General features: G+C 41.4%; 2 protein-coding genes and 1 non-coding gene across 4 annotated transcripts in view; 2 read left to right on the top strand and 1 right to left on the bottom strand.

The window, feature by feature from the left end:
• Positions 1 to 4,542, bottom strand: part of MAP2K1 (mitogen-activated protein kinase kinase 1) — a 35,959-nt gene extending 31,417 nt beyond the window's left edge. Inside the window, exon 1 of the mRNA XM_005511197.3 lies at positions 4,134 to 4,542. Within this exon, the coding sequence (XP_005511254.1) occupies positions 4,134 to 4,213 (80 nt within the window). The 5' untranslated portion in view covers positions 4,214 to 4,542. The remainder of the gene's footprint in view (positions 1 to 4,133) is intronic.
• A 6,522-nt stretch (positions 4,543 to 11,064) lies between these two features.
• TIPIN (TIMELESS interacting protein) lies at positions 11,065 to 17,419 on the top strand. Of its 2 annotated transcripts, none has more exons than XM_005511199.3 (8): positions 11,065 to 11,405; positions 11,959 to 12,116; positions 12,791 to 12,884; positions 13,798 to 13,873; positions 14,471 to 14,593; positions 14,905 to 14,968; positions 16,238 to 16,435; positions 16,786 to 17,419. In XM_005511199.3, the coding sequence occupies exons 2-8, from the start codon at positions 11,984 to 11,986 to the stop codon at positions 16,938 to 16,940; spliced, it is 843 nt and encodes a 280-aa protein (XP_005511256.2). In that variant the 5' UTR covers positions 11,065 to 11,405; positions 11,959 to 11,983; the 3' UTR covers positions 16,941 to 17,419. The 2 variants fall into 2 exon arrangements, with proteins under 2 accessions (XP_005511256.2, XP_005511255.2); XM_005511198.3 differs by having other exon boundaries at positions 11,067 to 11,613.
• LOC135580631 (small Cajal body-specific RNA 14) lies at positions 15,306 to 15,442 on the top strand. The gene has a single exon (XR_010475549.1). It is a non-coding gene; the product is annotated as a small Cajal body-specific RNA 14 (non-coding RNA).
• Positions 17,420 to 17,972: the final 553 nt, after the last annotated feature.

The raw sequence follows: 17,972 nt of genomic DNA, 5'->3' as shown, positions 1-17,972 counted from the left end.
CCCTGCTTTTTTGTTTATATTTTTATCTAATTAAACACAAACCAGACGTGTTCTTTCATACTGTTCTTAGTCCTCCTCGCCAAGAATATAATTGTGCTCTGCTCATCCTCGATATTACACTCGCTATGACCCGTCTGAGGTTTGCTTGGCCCTGTCTTCCCAGCGCAGAGACCACAGTTTAAGCTTGACTTGGAAGATACCATTTGTTGCTAAAACACATACACAGTTTGTGTATTTTGGAATTCTTTAAACAGATGGAAAAAAACCCCAACCAACTCCAAACAACCATCCACACCTAAAACACATACCTCAATATAAAAATCTTATTTGAGACAAGACAGTGGAACTTCTCTTTCAGCCCAGTTTCTACAGACCATCAGACATGCCCTTATCTGTCATGCTAAAAATCTAGTTGCATCTTATATTCACTGGCATTCTATATCAAATTAACTTTCTCATTAGAAATATAAGCCTTCCCTCTGCCTTTTTTTGGTAAAGATGTAATTAAAGAATGACATAAAGTAACTTTCTTTTCATGTGAACAAAAAACTTATTGTGATACAGAAAGGGGAATGACCTTGAAACCCCCTCCCTCCTGCTTCTTTGCAGAGGTGCTACTTCATGTTCTGGGTCTACCCTGGATTTAGAGAAACACCAAATTTGGATAACAACTGTCATATCCAAAAGAACAAGGAGTCAGAAGCTTGAAAGGAACAGAAAGTGGATATTTTGTTCTTCTTTCTTTTGGCTATTAAGAGAGTAAACTATCCCAGCTTGCTCAATTGTAAGAGAAGACTCCCTTTTATTAATTTCCTTTCACTTTTGTTTGGTTGTTTTCCCTGTTTTCTCTGCAAAACCATTGTACAGGTCTAGCTGTGCAGCTCCAAAAGTACCAGAATGAAATTAAACTTGCAGCTGGCCAACATCATCTTGGTTTCGTTCTGACGATCTGAAGCAACAGGGAGCTCAAGAACAGCAGTGCAGGTTCAACTCCCTCTCTGCAACTGCTTCTCAGCAGGAAGCGTCAAAACCAGAAGTGAAGCTCACAGTACAGGAAAATCTTTTATTCAGTTGTCTCTATTGTCCAGCAGGGTAGCTGGGGATTTGGAAGGCCCAAGAGAGAACCACAACATCCTGTACAAATAATTAAAGTAAGTGCTACAAATAACAAAAACTGCTGTCAGGGAAAAAACATTGTGAAATTTTCATTAAAATATTCAGTATACATATAATTAAACTGCCAGTACTTCAACTGTCCTTTATCCTACCTTGCCAGGATACATACATACATACATAAATAAAAAGTCACACAAGTGAGAACCAGGCCTCATGTTCCTCACACTTGTTAAAGCCCTACACCTCATGCTATACGCTTTTTCTTGCTCCCATCAATGAGTTCCCATCACCAAACAAGAATGAATACAGAGGACGAGACAGGAATAGAAAGCAGGATGTCCTGAATCATCCAGCCCCTTCTTTCATTTCCTCCCTCTCCCCTTCCTTTCTGCCAGAAAGTCAACATGTCATATACACTCATTCCTACAAGTACTAAGCGTCAATATTTTAAAACCAGCAAGAGATTCTGGGGGTCAAATACCCATCAGAATATGCTACAGAACCTTCCACCTCTGACAGCTAGAAAGTTTCTGAATTCCAGCATACAATTACTGACGGCAAATCTATACCCGTTTGATTTTGTGCCAGCATTGCCTTCAGGCCTAAATAATCCCCTTCCTATGGATGTTTAGGTCCTTCATGCATTTACAGGCAGCAATCATACCACTTCGCTCTGAGTCTTCATTGCACTTAACTAAGTAATTTGAGCTCTTCTCATTCTTTGAGAGGTTCTCTTCTCTGAAAAAGAACAGGGAAGCATCATTTGCAAAGTGACAGGTTTGTATATGGTGGAAGCAAATGAGAAACTGGAGACTCACATAGCCAAAATTCCATTATACCAGGAACAGAGCTTTAGAAAGTGTTAATTTGGTTGTCCACGGATGCATAGCATACTTGAAACGCTCGACAATGTACAAGGGCCGACAAACAGCTCTACTGTTGATTTCAAGCAGTAACCAAAGGGGAAAGAAAAGCACAGAGAGGCAAAAAAAAGAAACAATCTTACAAGTGAAGAAAAAAAAAGTTTTCATTCTAATTCCAAAAACATTTCCAAATTCTGATGCAACTATTCTTTGCCATTTGAAATCATTCACAATGAGGATTTAATATTAGCAGGATGAGGGGATATTTCCACAATTAATTAATTCTGGCTGTTTAGAGAACAACAGGTTGCCGGGTTTAATTTCACTAAGCTACCTCTTTTAAAAATACTTGACACATCTCTAAGCCTGGCAAAACCTTGGTATAAGGTATTATATACAACAGAGAACAAAAGTCTAAGGGAAACACATACCAAACACATCAACATACAAAACAGAAAATGAAGCCAGATGGTTTCATCTGTGTAAACAAGATTCAACACTCCCACGAGCATCCACATACTCCTGACAAGCATTAGACATGTAAAAGTGATTTAAAATTAATGACATTTCCTGAGTAAATCAATAGTGAAGAAATGGGATACTTAATACATTGCATGTTCAGTGGTTGACTTCAGGTAGCCAAACAAGCAAGTGGTAGGTGTATCAGATTTACTCTATAAAACAAGACTAATATGCCATATGGATCCCTGAAGAGTAAATCAGCATATCCACAAGTACTTTGAAAAAAAAAAAAAAAACAACCCACAACTGGAAGGTGCTATACAGGTAAATATAAAAATATTTTCTCCCATCAATCCAGAACAAAAACTACATTACCTTCTGATCATAACACTTAGATACAATCAGTAACTCCTGCCAAAGAATACTCTCTAAACAGCTCATCTCTAAGTTAACCATCAAAAGAGCTTGCTAGAAATGTCACAGCTGGAGCTGCTAGATGCTGATTTTATATTTTAAAAGATGTTTGGGTGGTTAAAGGAGATCTGAGTCTGTCTGAAAAATGCAGCAACAATGACACATGCAGAGCACTTTAAAGCCCAAGACTTGTAGGTCTCCCCACAATAGTGTGTCAGGGTGGTACATGAGCAGACCTGAGCTCAGTTTACAAATCCAAGAGAATGCTGAACTGACCATACAGGGACAGGAATCCATTCCGCCAAGACGCATTTTTGTATCAAGGCTCTGTTAAGAGCTAGTCCGTCACCTTAAGATAAAAATTAAGTGGTGAGCACAGACCTGCTAACCTTAAAGAAATTCCTTTTATAACCCTTCAGTATTGTAGGGTGCTGGCACTGTGTGTGTGTGACTGAAGCCACGAGAATTGCCCAGATCAATAAGCTCAGAGGCTTCATAAGCAACACATAACAATTCAATATTATGCCTTTTTTCTCAAGTGTACCTGTGATCAGCTCAGACCTCCCTTCCACACATTTATACAGTGTAATGTTTGTATTACACCCAGGAATGCCCAGAAGCATTTTCTCCAAACACACATCCCTGATACACCTAGAGCTACATGCTAATTACTGAAAAACAGATCTACTGAAACTAGCGTTAGTTTGGTTTAAGACAAGGAGGAGGCAAACAAAAAACACCTTTCCTACAAATCTGGGATTTTCAATATTATTTCTCCCACACATATATTTATGAAATATAAAGGTAGAAATGTAAAATTTGACACTCATTAGATAATCATATAATCTAAGAACTCAGCAAACACCATTAGTGACTACAAGAAGAGAGTTATACAAGTTTTGCTCTATCATTTTTCCTCAGTTTATTTACCTTTCATATCTGACAGAAGCTTATTTATTGCCGGAGACATCACCCACTTAATCCGCTGAGGAGACTCTCAGCAGCCACCACGAAGGGGCCGCGCACCCCCCCGGAATCGATAACTTTGATTTTTCTGGAAATGAGGCCGTGCCGGCGGAAAACGAGACGGCTTAAGGAGAAGCGAACCCAGCAGCGCCGGGGCCCGTTCGCCGCCTCGCTCCGCGGTTTTCCCGGCAGACGGCGGCGGGGGCCGGTCCCCGGGAAGGCGGCGGCTGCGGCGGCCGCGCCCGTCACCTCAGGGATGCAGGACAGCGGGTGCGGGGCAGCCCCGGCCACCCCCAAACCGGCTTCACTCACTCTGCAGAGCTGGTCCCGTTGACGGTGGAGCCATCCGGAGCGGGGTTGAGCTGAATCGGCCCGGGCTTCTTCTTCGGCATTTTCGCCCCCAGACGGCGCGGAGGGGAAGGGACGGAGGAGCCCCGGCCCCACTCCGGCCAGGTTCGAGGGACTTCCTGCGGCGGAGCAAAGTTGGGGGCTCCTCTCGCCGTCGGTGCCCCCGCGGGCTGTAGGCAGGCGCCTCAGCGGGCAGGTGCCGGTGGTACCGCCGCCAGACCCCGACCGTACCGCGCTGCCCCTCCCGCCCAACACCGGCCTCCCCTGGCGGAGCAACACCGCACTCCCTCCAGCAGCTCCCGACGGGGAAAGCTGCCCAGGCTCAAAATGTGCCCTTCTTGGGAACTGCGCCTGCGCGCACCGCCCCGGACCGCCCCATGCGCAGGCGCGGTAGGCGGGCGCATGCGCAGTGGGGAGAGCGAAGCCCGCCTGGCACCCTACCCGCAGCGCGCGCTGCCCTCAGCGGCGGGGCGCGCACGTCGCGGGGCGGGGGAGCCGCTCCTCCGGGTGCCGGCACCGGCACCGCCTCACACGGCTCATGGCTCATTAAAGTTTTCTGTCTGAGAATTCTCTTAGCGGTTAATTAAAATAGCTGCTACCGACAAGCGACGCCGCTTTCTCCGCAGAGAAATCCCGATCGTTAAAGCTATGTTTTATGGAGCTGCTTATTCCCCTCCCTCATTAACGCCCCCGATGTGGAGGCTCCTGTGTTTATAATTAAAACACGAGCCTCAGCTGGGGTACTAACGGCTGCTAATTTTTTCCCAAAGTAAATGCCTGAATTAAAAATGGAAACGGAGGATTACGGTTACAAAACTGCGAATTATAAATAGTAAAATGAGCAGGAAAATGAAATGCCTGAGCTGCTCTTGCTAAATCTTTGCTGCAGCTGCCAGGAATGGGCAGATTTGGTCACATATAACGTGATGATGGTTTTATGTGCCCACATTTCTGTGAAGTTCTGACTTGCATCGCTATGATTTTGCAGCTCTCTAGCTTTTTGTAATTACATTATTTTAGTGAACCTAAAAACATAACTAAGAAAATTTCATTTTCTGGGAGCTCTCCATCATGTTTTGGCATTCAAAAGCAAGAATGTATGGCTGATAAAATATGATCGATAAAATTATAATAATATTTATATTAAAATAAATTTATAAAATACAAATTTTAAAAATCAATGTTATGTATAGTAGATTATACTTTATGAACCCGCTCCTTATTTAACAGTTTTAGGGTTAGACATAGAAGTTCTGAATGATTAGGCAGCCAGGCTGCGACCCAATGCCACGGAAAGCACAGCACCTCTTTTATATGGGTAGCTGTGGGGAGAAAAACACAAATCTAAGGTTAAAATTTCAGAGAAAAAAGCTACCTTAGTGCTGAATAAAAAAGCCACATTTGGATTTAAACTGAACTCTGCATTGTTTTAATATCAACTTGCTTCCACACATGTTCAAAGTATTGATTTTTTAGAAAATAAGTCTGCCATGCAGCACTGGGGGACATATGAACCACATTGTTAGGAGCGGTGGAATCAGGGGGACTCCCCTGGGGATAGGGTGACAAACAGGCGGGGTGACAATGTCCTACAGCAGCTCAGCTGGGCCTGAGCACCAGTGCTGAGCAGTCTGCCTGACGCACTCCCAGCCTGTGACAATGCAGCGCCGTGTGTCACTCACCGCTTGGGACAACCGTGTCGCCTTGCTCCTGTCGGCTCTTCTGGGGCAGGCAACGTGGCTTTCCCGGTAATAAAGATCCTTTTTCTTCCATTAGTAGCAGTTGTTCCTCCATACCCGTTCTGAGAGGGAGAATTTAAATTTAAAGATTCCTGTCATTTAGTTGTAGAGCCTAAAAATGCAGTATTGGAGTACTGCCGTATTAGAGTGTGGATCAACAAAGCCAATCTGGATATTACACACGCACAGGAGTGAAAACAATGCCATTTCCAGGCAAATCGTATGAAACAGCTCAGGAGATAAAAGGAGTTATGTGTATTTGACTTTTCTGAAGAGTGACAATGCAATCCTGCCCCTACTGCTGACATCTGCAAAGAAATTTCGTAAAGATGGAAACTCAAAGGCCTGTACCCTGAGAAGTTATCCATTAAGCAGATTTCTTCTACTTTCTGACACAGCTGAGAATCTCTTACCACTACTACTGTGAATTTTTGTACTGTACAGTGCTCTAATCTCTCAACAAACATGACACACCTAGAAGACTCTACAATTACTCATAAATTTGTTTAAGTGGTAAATTAAATCTCTTGCAGACACAAGTGAGCCAAGAGCTGAAGCAGAACAGAACGACTTGGTGCTAAGGTGGTGGTTAATGGCTCAGTACTGAGTCAAAGCACAAAAAGGCAGGTTTTCTGGCAGTTCTGGCACTGACCATTATAACTGGTATTATATTTCTGTGCTTTATGGCTTTTGCCTAAGAGCAGGAAAAGATCAATGCCTAGAAACGCCACTCCTCCCTGCGAGGCAGCTCCAGCACCATGTTTGTGTCTCTGGGCAAGGCTGGGAACTGCTCCCCTGCTCCGGGAAAGAAATAAAGAAATTGGGATTTATATAGTTACAGTTAGTTGAGAATTTTTACTTTTGTGTTATTTTCCTTTCTTTTTTTTTCTACAGGATTAAGGCACTGGAGTAAAACTGAATGACTAGTCATGAAGTATCAAGTCTTTCTACACTAAAATAATTTCCTTTTTTCTGAAGAAGACACTGAGTTGCAGCTGAGGTTGTTTTTCTCTTCCCACAGCTGTGTGTGGGGAAATGCAAGCATTCTCTTGTCTGGAACACTGAACTCCTTCACAGAAAACATGAATATTAGGCAGGTATTGAAGGCACAATTACTATATATGCCCCATATAATTGCAGTTGTGCTATGCTATAGTCGCCCACAAGAGTTATGCAACTCTTTGGATTCTATTATGTTGCAAAGTCTGGCCTCTTTTCCTCTGAAAAAATATCACAAGGAAGTTTCTGTTTTCTTGTAAATATTTGGACTGAACAAACGAGAATTTTACTTGTGAACTGTGAATTTGCATATAGAGTTTGAATTATTTTTCTCCTTGTAACACTGGTTTCTGCCATCAGAAAAAACCTACACAGAAGAATGACTGGCCATACCTGCTGAAAACTGTGGGGCTGGTGTGCAGAATGGTTGAAACACAGCAATAAAGAAGTGTGGATCACACTGACTGCAGAGTAAAGTCCATAATAAAAATTAAAATGTAAATACTTTGTATAAAGAACCACTCTCACCTCCATATGTTTTAATTTTCTGTGGTTTGCAAAAGTAAAATAATATTTTTAACCAAAGTAGGAATCAATGGTTTTATAGAAACTGAAAGGAAGGACGAACTTCCCTATCTATTATGTGAAAACGCTGTATCTTTTCTAACATCTTACCCATTTCTAAAGTAGAAATGTTCCAGTTATTCTTTTCCTAGCTCTGCCGCTCAAAGACACGCTCCCTCCACCCAGATCCAGCTACTAAGAGACAGCTCCCTCCTCTGGGCCACTTCACACTTGCACTGCAAACATGGGGAATGTGAAAAATCACTGCATTCACTCTGCTGTTTTAAAGCCCCTTTGACCTGTAGCACGAAAACAAAGGTATTTTGAATTTCCACTATCGTACCCCTGGGACCTCAGAGGGACCCAAGATCTGGGTGGCCTCTGGGCTTTGCTCAAAGCCACATGAAAGGCACCTTATTTATTTTGCTGCTGTTTATTTTTTATAACGGCTGTCACACGGATCTATGTAAGCGTATGGAACGAAGAATTTTCTTTTATATGATTATATAGCACACTTAACATGTTTCAAGGTTGTTGTAGGATGGTTTGAATGTCTGTAAATCAAACAGAATTAACTTCAGTGTATTCGCAACTGAAAATTAAGGATTTTTCCCCACCCAAACAACACACGTGTTTTGAGAATTTGAAGATTCTCGGTGGAAGGAACTGCATTTTGCTTTACAAATGGGTGTTTCTGAAGGTGAATCATGCAGGAAAAGGCAAAGAAAAAAATAAAAGGTAGTGTATTCTCTATGAAAGACTTCTAAGCAGGGTGATTTTCTGATTTTTTTATTCCACCACTGCTTGGGAAAACAGAAGTGAAACACACCCCTGTAAATAGAAATTGATCCAGTAGGCTTGTCTTCATTACCACTTTTTTCCCCTCATGGAAACCTGAATTTTATCTAGTTTCTTGAATGAAAAGGAAAACATTACTAGATACATTAATTGCATCACTAAATTAGCCCAACTTGTAAAACTTGATTGCCACATAAAGCTGCATATTTTCCTGACAAAATGTGCACATCAAATGTTACTTGTAATATTTAATGCTTCTTAATCTTTTTAGTGTTTAGCAGAGCAATTTAAGGAAATAATTACTACCATAAGCAATGGAATTTAAAAAGTCTGATTCCAATTTGATTGAAATTGGCCAACAGAATCAAAAATCACTAGAAGGGGCTGACAGACAAACTGGCTTTCAAACAGCCAGCGATTACAAGCTTTCTTGCACATTTTTTCTGCAAGAAACAGGTATTGAATAGAACACCGTAGATCAAATCACAATCTTAATTTTTTAGTAACATACTAAAAAGCTTAGAAATTAATGTTTAAGGTGACTGTATAGTGTAACGTTTAGATTAGCAAGGTAAAAATCATAAATAGCTGAAGTTTGCTAAATCCCTAAGATGTGGTCTCCCACTAACATAGCTGCAATGGTACCAGTTTTGCCGAGGATTTATTGCATGAACAGCTTTGCCAACATGACACTTAGAGGGTTTTTGCAGAACAAGTATTACTCCCATAGGAGTAAAGCCCTTCCAAGGTAGAGGCAGTCGATTATCCATTTTACAGATTTTCTTTGCCATATATTAAATATAAAATAAATCAGAAAATTAGACAGAAATATAACATAAAGTGCTGATTTTCTGCAGTTTTTCTAATGAAATGACATTGTTCAATACAGAAACAAGCAATATCTCGGTTTCACTTAAACTAGAAACCAGAAGTGTGTTCTAGAATAGAGGCAAGCTATGTTGTTGGATTGTTTGGGTTTTTTTTCCTTTCCTAACTTATTACTTTATCAGCATGTGGCTGGTTATTCATTTCCTGAGGAAAAAAACAATAATCAATGCCTGCCAAGTTATGCTTTTCATTTAATTAGGAACACAGGACTGGAAGGAACCACATAGGTCATCAAGCCCAGTCTCTAATTAAACGCTCTTCAAAAAATATCGATTAATCAATGTTGCATAAATGTGGTAGGTTTCATAACACTGTATTGCTCTGCAGACGTGCTTTTCTGATTTAATCTTTTTATAGCTTTTTTTATACTTTTCCAGCACTTTTTTAATGTAAAACAGTGACTGTTACTTTCAGTGCAAAGAACTCATCATTTGATTTTCAGTAATTTTATGACACAAATCTTTAGTGTTTGGAGCTGGAAATTAGCAGCACTTGATCTAGAATTTTTAATACATCTTTATGATTATTTTCCTAGATCATGCATTTCAGTCAATTGAAGAAATTGACCGTATCTAAAGAGTTAAGACAAATTGATTCAATGCTAACAAATCCATTAATGCATTCTTTCTATATTTAATGTATTTTTAACTATAAAAGATGATGCTGCACTTGGGAATACAGTTTAAACATTAACTGTTGAAATAATTTTGACTAAAGGATAATACTTTTTTTTTTTTAACTGGAAAGTAGCTGCGATTGATTTTGTCATGTTAGAAGGAGTACATTAAATTACCAGAAACATTATTTGTCAAATTCAAATTAATAGAGAAATAAGGAAAAACCAATCAAATGTATTAGTATTTGACATTAATTCAGCCCATTTTGCTTAAATGACAAGCCTACCATTTGAGTCAGATACACTTCTATGGAGTGACCTGTAAAAAACACCAACATTTTTCAGATGGAACAGTACTGGAGATCACAGCGTGGAGCTTCTGTACTATTGTTCCCGAAGCCCAAGTCCTTAAATGGCATTTTATGTGCACAGCTGCCAAATCTCAGAGGGCTCAGTGTATTTGTTACAGCCTGGACAACTGCAAACTATTTAGATTTAAGCTACCAGAAGGCTCACAAGCAGCATCTGTATAGAGTCTTGGGGTCACTACCTGTCCTAGGTGCCCTTTTCCTCAGAGAAAAGGGAGAAAAGGGCTCTACAGACAGTACTTTAAATCTCATTTCTGGCAGTGATTCATCATGGGGCCTAGCAAGCTTGGATACTTCGAATAAACTTCTCATTCCCAGCAACTTTTACAGAATTACAGAATCCCAGACTGACTGGGGTTGGAAGGGACCTCTGGAGACCACCCAGTCCAAGCTACCTGCTAACACAGGGTCACCAGAGCAGATCACACAGGAATGTGTCCAGATGGGTCTGAATGTCTCCAGAGGAGACTCCACACACGCTCTGGGCAGCCTGGTCCAGGCTCTGGCACCTCACAGCAAAGAAGTTTCTCCTCATATGGAGCTTCTCTCACATGGAACCTCCTGTGCTTCAGTCTGTGCCTGTTGCCCCTCAACCTCTCTTTGGGCACCACTGAAAGGAGTCTCATCCATCATCTTGACACCCATTCTTGAGATATTGATCACATAGATAAGATCCCTCTCAGCTTCTCTTCTCCAGGCTGAACAGCCCCAGCTCTTGCAGTCTCTCCTCATAAGAAAGATGCTCCAGGTCCCTCATCATCCTTGTAGCTCTCCGCTGGACTCCCTCCAATAGTTCCTTGTCCTTTTATCTGAAGAAGTGTCACTTATAAAAACTAAGTCGAGACCCCTCAGCGGCCCAGCCCAGCCCAGCCCGGCTGCTTTTGGCGCCAAAAGCGTGGCCACAGCCCTCCCGCGCATGCGCGCCACTCCCGGAGCTCTCGCGAGATCCGGGTTTATCGCGGCGCTTCCCGAGCGCGGTTGTTCGGCCGGGCCTACAGAGCCGCTCGCCGGGTGTGCAAGGGAAGCGCTGGGAGTTCATTCCTCTCTCCTCTGAGGAGGCAGTGAGGAGCCCGCATCACCCTGTTCCGTCAGCGGGGCAGCCTCGGGGCCGCTGTGCCGGCGTGAAGGGAGTGGGGCCTCCGTGGCACCCGCAAGTTGTGGCTGTGGGGTCCGGCCCTGGAGACCCAGCGGGCTGCTTCACTGGCCCCTCTCGACTGCCTCCGGCTCCGTGGCAGTTTCTTAGCCCGGGATCTCCCCTCCGAAGGTCAGTGCAAACGGAGCTGCCCGGGGGTGTCACTAAAACCGTCTGAAAAACAGCCTTCCCGTAAAAAAGAGCAGTTCTGGAACCTTGGGAGTGTAGCCGCGGTGAGACTGGGTCACCCTGAACCCGGTTGTGCTGATGTGCTGGAGTCTCCGGAATTGTCTTTGCTAAAGGAGCCGGAATAGGGCAATCCTCCAGGCTGCATTTTTGAGTGAGTAAGCAATAAATCAAAGTAATTATCACCCAGCCCCCTGTAGTCTTTGATATTCAGGGCTGTGAGTGGCAAACAGCTGTATTGATAGGTGCTTTTGTTGTGTTCTGTGACCAGTACCCACCACTCCCAAGTGACTTCGATGAGTTGAAACATGAAAAACCCTTATATTATTCGGCCTACTGAGGCTGGATTGTGTCATCCGCCTACATGGTGCTGTTTCTTAATTGGTGTGACATCATTTTTTCTGTCTGGCAAATCTTTTTTCTGTAAAAGTTGTCGACATATTGTATATAGTTGATGTTTAGCTGCCTCTCTTTAAATGTATTTGCTGTTTTCTTGTAGGAGGGGAACGAGTTCATCTGTGGCAATGATGGACCCTTTGGAGCACAACTTGTTTGATCTTCCTGATTATGAGAATACAGAAGATGAAGCGTTCCCACCTCTCCCACCTCCTGCCTCTCCTGGAAGAGACGATGTCGAATGGGCTCAAGCAAACGGAGGTGAACCCCTGCGACCCCTAAAGATCCCATTTTGCAGTATAGACAATGAAATGCTGTGAAATCAATATTATTGGCACTGTACTTCACCGTCTTGCGTTTACTGCATGAAAAGAGTCTTGTGTAGATAAGAAAGCAATTCATAAATTTAAATTGTTATTGATCCTATGATTCCAAGCCTGTGGGAAAAGTTTGATTTTGTAGATGCCATGAAAATTTGCACACAAATAAATTTTTACAAAATTCAAGCTTCTCTAACAAAATGTTGGTGAAGATAATTATACAGTGGTGATCTACAGTTACCCTTTATGACCTGGCTTTCAGAAAAGAGTGTTGAATGTAATATTCCAGGGAGGTATTGGTAGATTTTGTAGAACATATGACCTAGGAAAAATCCAAGACACGTCAGGACAGTAAAACATTTCCTTTTCAACGAACCTACTTTGTTAGAAAAGTTGATTCCTCAGTATATTTTGAAGAGACTGATTTATTTCTAATCTGTCTTGTGGAAGAAGCAAGGTGAAATGAGCAGATGTTTGTTTGCAGTACTATACCTGCAATGGAATACTTGCGACTGTTGCCTTTTTGATAGGGTAGAAACTTAAAATTTATATGACTTAATTGTAGTTGATGACAATTGTATTATAGACTTAAAAGTGTGTTATTTGCTTTATTAGAACCAGATGGAAACCAGCAGTCACAAACGAAGGATTCTGCTGTAGCTACACGGAGAGTAGTTAAACGACCGATGCCTAAACTGGATGCCCAGAGGTAATTTTTTTACAGAATATTTCTTTCTGTGATGAATTTGGTATATGGCTGTGGGGAATGATTAAGGTTACCGTGATCCCTGCTTGGTCACAGCCAAGTGATAGAGTTTTGGAGATCAAAGTGCCTCTTGCGTGCTGTATCTCAACCTTTTTACTCCTTGCTTACCTGTGTAATGCTATTACTAGTTGTAACTTGAAGACTTGAAGTCTCTCTGGGATTTAGCATGTGACTAATAATTTAAAATATTTTTTTTATTCATACATAGGAATCTTCCAGCTGTATATTTTTCATTTTGCTTCAGGCATAGTATTATAGATTTCTTTCTTTAATAAAAGTGTGATTCAAAATAAAATCTCAATATAATGATGACTTTAAGTTACTACTTAAAGTACACTTACACCTGACTTATGTACAAGTTGCATAAACTCTGTATAAAGGATTTTAATATATATTTTAATATTTTTTTCACTAAAGCTGGTGTAAGTTCTTTATAAGCAATGTAAAGAATCTGAGCTTTCAGTTTCTTCTGTTTTAAATACACTGGTGAAGTTAGTGATACCACAGGTGGATGCTCTGCTCATGCATCTAACTAGTTTTTGCTTGACCTGTATAGATACAGGAGCTGACTTTCCATGTAATCAAAAAAAAAAAGCTCCTTGGACTAGAAATATATGTATGGTGAATTTTCCAAATAAGTCTTTGGTCTTGCAGAGCCTTTATCCTATTTTGTGCATTTTCTTAATGACTTCTCATTCTGTACATCTTCTGAGTAGAGCTCTGAGGCTTTATGCTATTTAAAGGAATATGAGGTTGGTTGTGTGGTTTGTGGGTTTTTTGTTTTATTGTTTGGTTGGTTTTAATTTGAAAAAGAAAGTGTGGGGTTCAAATAACTTCACCCATTTCCTAATAACAGGTTAATTTCAGAAAGAGGACTTCCAGCCCTGAGACACATGTTTGACAATGTAAAATTCAAGGGTAAGGGGCATGAGGTAAGACACAGCGAGCTCTTGTTTGGCTTCCTGGGAGGTTAATCTAGATTTGATAGGTTACTGCACATCTGGCACAATGAGAATTGATATTACACTCCAGTTAGCCAGCTTTCTAACAGTGTTTGAACTTACACTGATGGGGTTTTGTAGTTGCAAATATTAAAAACAAAGCACCAAACAAAACACCTTAGCAATACTGCTCATCTGAGCAGAAATCTTTACTAGATAAGGTTATCTAGATGTACATTTTTGTGTTCTGAATTTCACAATAAATGCCAGCTGAGCCTGTGGATTTTGTTGCAGTTTGCGTTCAGACCTGGGTTGCTGAAGGGCAACTTCTCAGAAGCCTGCCAGATGTTCCACAGTACATGCAGATACTTTCCCTGAACTCATGTTGCTGTTCTGATAGCTTGAAATTGCACTTATGGATTGATTGTGGGAGGAAAGGCCACGTTAAGGTTCACGTTACTTAAGTTTTCAAGAGACTTTCAAGCTGCAGATGCTCACTATTTTCAGAAATGTTACTGCGGTGTTTCCCTCTGCAGTCTGTTGACTTTGCCACCTTTTACTAGCTGGATGTCTTGTTTTATGATCTAGGCAGAAGACCTGAAGACCCTCATACGACATATGGAACACTGGGCTCATAGACTATTTCCAAAATTGCAATTTGAGGATTTTGTTGACAGAGTAGAGTCTTTGGGAAGCAAGAAGGAAGTTCAGGTGCGTATGGTTTTTATTGGGTTCATGCAGAACTGAGTGGTGTTACAGGTAGGTTTAGGAGAGCAATTACGCAAGAAAAGATGACCTAAATTGTGGAAGAACTCTGCTTCATCTGGGTAGGTGATAGATGAAGGACTAGGAGAAAGATCCACAGCAATAAAAGTTGTGAGTCAAACAGACATGTTGTGAAAATAACGTGGTTTTCTAATCAAGTATAAAGAAAAAAATCAAGAGTAGTGTTAAAAATTCAGCAATGTTGCACAAAGGATTGTTACAAGTGAAATAGCAGTATTTTAATCTCTCGTTTGCAGACCTGCCTAAAGCGAATTAGACTTGATCTTCCTATTTTACATGAAGACTTTGCAAGCAATGAAGGTGTGTGCGTTATGCTGTCTTTTCACTTTTTCAAGGCTTAAAATTGCTTCCACTCTTACTGCTTAGAAATGAATGGTTTTGATGCTTTTGTAACGTAGAAGACATTGTTGAGTGGTCCTCTGTTTTAAAACCAAGCCTTCAGTGGTACTCAGATTAAAATGCTACATATATATATATATAAAAAAAAAAGTGTGGGCTGTACTGAAAGGAAATGGAAAATGGGTATTATTACCAGCATTGTTAGAAATATTCTTTAAAAAAAACAAAACAAAACTGCAATTATTCTGTGAACATACTGGTTTGCATTGTGCTCTGAGGAGTGTCTGGGCTGTGACATGTGGCTGTCTTCAGCGCTAGCTGCATCTGCCAGAAGTGGAATGCAGCTGTAAGCAGCCACAAACAGTAAAGCGAATGGTTCCTGCCGACAGTGTCTGTCAAGCTATCAGATTTTTCTGTGCGATGGTTCCATACATTTGTAGTTAAATGCAGTGCTGATTGGTTATTGAACCTATTAATGAGCGTTCTGCTATAACTGGTCATCTTCAGCTGAAAAACGTGAGCGAGTATCTTACAGTTTTGCAATAAAAACTCAAGCCAGGGTATTGCATTGAAAATCAGGTAATTCTCTGTTCACAGGCTCAAAGTGGTGCAGAGGCACAAGCGTACTTGGCTTTGGGCGCTCATTTCAAGAGTGCTCTGCTTCTCTGGTGGTGGGTGTTTGTCTAACGGAGTGGGGCTGCCTCTGTTTTGCATTTTTTATTGTTGCCAAATGAGTAAATATGCCATAATAGTAGCACAACAAATTCAGAAGTGACTGTTCAATGCCTGTGTTCAAACCTCTGATTCCCATAGCTGGTCCTTCCACCTCCCGAAGGGCAGTGTTGTATTAGGAGGGCTGGGAAGAAAATTATGTGGCATTTCAGTGAAGATCGTCTACATTTACCCTTCCCACTTAACCTACAAGCACAGCTCAGGATTACACACTTATTACACAGAGCTATGCCTCTCTGAATTCAGGTATTTATTGTTGGGTGTCTGGGATCTCTGCCAAGCGTTTGTTGTGTACTTTGAATATCAGGTTATGTGGACGTAGGCAGAAAATTGCCCATTGAAACTAAATTACAGAATGACCTTTAGCTGTCAATACAACTTTAAAATGTAGAATGTAGATGCCTTTAAAACGTTCTCGCAACAGATATTTAGCAGTAGATCTCTCTCTGGGTTCGAAGTGTTAATTTCTGCCCCTCCTACCTCCTCATTTTTAACTAGATGGTGGAGGGGAAAGCAACGGGCTGGATACAGCCACTGAAGACGCACATTCCTGCTCTGGAAACGTGGAAGAATTCACTTCTCTGCCTGGCACAACCCTCACGGAGGAGCAACAGCAGCGAATGCAGAAGAACAGGCAGCTGGCCCTGGAGCGCAGGCAGGCGAAGATGCAGTGCGGCAGCCAGCCACAGCACACCGGTAATCAGCTCTGAGCTTCAGCCCTAACGCTGGGAACAGTAGCCTGAGCAGTTAAAGGAAATGGTAGTGATGGCTTTTGGCTTTGCTATTAAGTAGCAAAATGCATAACTCTCAAATTTAAACTCTCTTCATGTAGTCAGACTCCTCCAAAGCTAAGTCAGAACTATTCTTCCTAGCTGCCACACCGAGTTGTGATTGCTTTGTCTATGAAATGAAATTAAAAATTGCTGGTTGTCTCTGGCGTTAGCTTTCCTGCAAACTCTGATTCTGGTGATAGAAACTGCAGTTAAACATACAGCAACAATGTTTCCTTATGGCAGGAAATTGGTTTTGTTTTTGTTTTTCAACAGAGCTCCCCATTAGTTCCTCAGAAGAGTTTACTACTCCAGTTGCTCAGGATCCCTCTGACCTTATTGAAGACACTCAAGTTACCACAACCAAAGTAGCTGTTACAGAAGCTGAAGCTGGAGATAGAGAATTGGAATGTGCCAGCGAAAAGCAGTGACTGTTGCCCCAGCTTTGAGTGACTTTCTGGACCAAAAGACCCCAATAGTTAAGTACTATCTTGATATTGAAACATTGCTGGCTCTTTGCTCTGACTCCAGAAGCTTTATGGACGTCTTCACCATGACATCTGTATTCTCTTGAAACTGCAGATGAGTAACTCTGTACTTTGGAAAACACAACAAAGATCTTCATCTGCATTTGAGACATCCCTCCCACCTCCCAGAGCGTTCTTTAGGAAATGTTCACAAGTTTTTTACCTGCTTTGAATTTCGTTTACAACTTATGTCAAATGGAATTAGCTGGGATATTGACAGGTGAATTTTCTATTAAAGTTGGGTTTTAATAGAGGGTATGTAAAATAGCAGCTAGTGCTATGTCTGAACAGCTGTTGTGGATTTTTTTTAACTTGCTTAGCAAGTACCTGTATCTTTTTCTTATAAAATGGAAGCTATTAAATTGCAGCAGTCAAACCTGAAATTCTTCTATGAGGCTGTTACAGCTACAGACCCTCCAACCTTCCCCATCCCTTGTGTCAGTCAAACATCTCTTCAGACAGGGACAGCCCCTCAGGGGACACATTCTGGCTTTGCATCAGTTGTCTTCCTTCAGCTGGCTCTGTTCTCTCAGCTCTGTCTCACCCTCTTGCTACAGTCTCGCTTTTTTCCTACTCGCACCATCACTTTTCCCTTTTGTGGGATGAATAAGAAGCACCACAGTGGTAAAGCTGTGAGATCAGTGTTGGCTGTTGTTCCTAACAGAAACTGAATTTCTGGAAACTGAGTTAAGGTAAGAGCAGCACTGACAGCAGATGAAATAAGTTAATGTCAATGGGTGTTATTTTAGGCTGGATAGGCAGCTAAGGGATTTCAGTAAACATAGATTTGGTATTCTAGATAAGCATGCAGGAGTTTTTTTCTTTATAACCTTGTAGCTATAGTGCACAATAGCCAACAGCTGTAGGAAATAATTAGGTTTTAAGTACTTTCCTGTGTTGTCCATACATTTTTGAATGATAGTCAAAAGAATTCAA

Source organism: Columba livia, chromosome 11, assembly GCF_036013475.1.
Source record: "Columba livia isolate bColLiv1 breed racing homer chromosome 11, bColLiv1.pat.W.v2, whole genome shotgun sequence".
In the NCBI taxonomy this organism is placed as follows: Eukaryota; Metazoa; Chordata; class Aves; order Columbiformes; family Columbidae; genus Columba; species Columba livia.
This window is presented reverse-complemented; position numbering and strand designations above follow the sequence as displayed.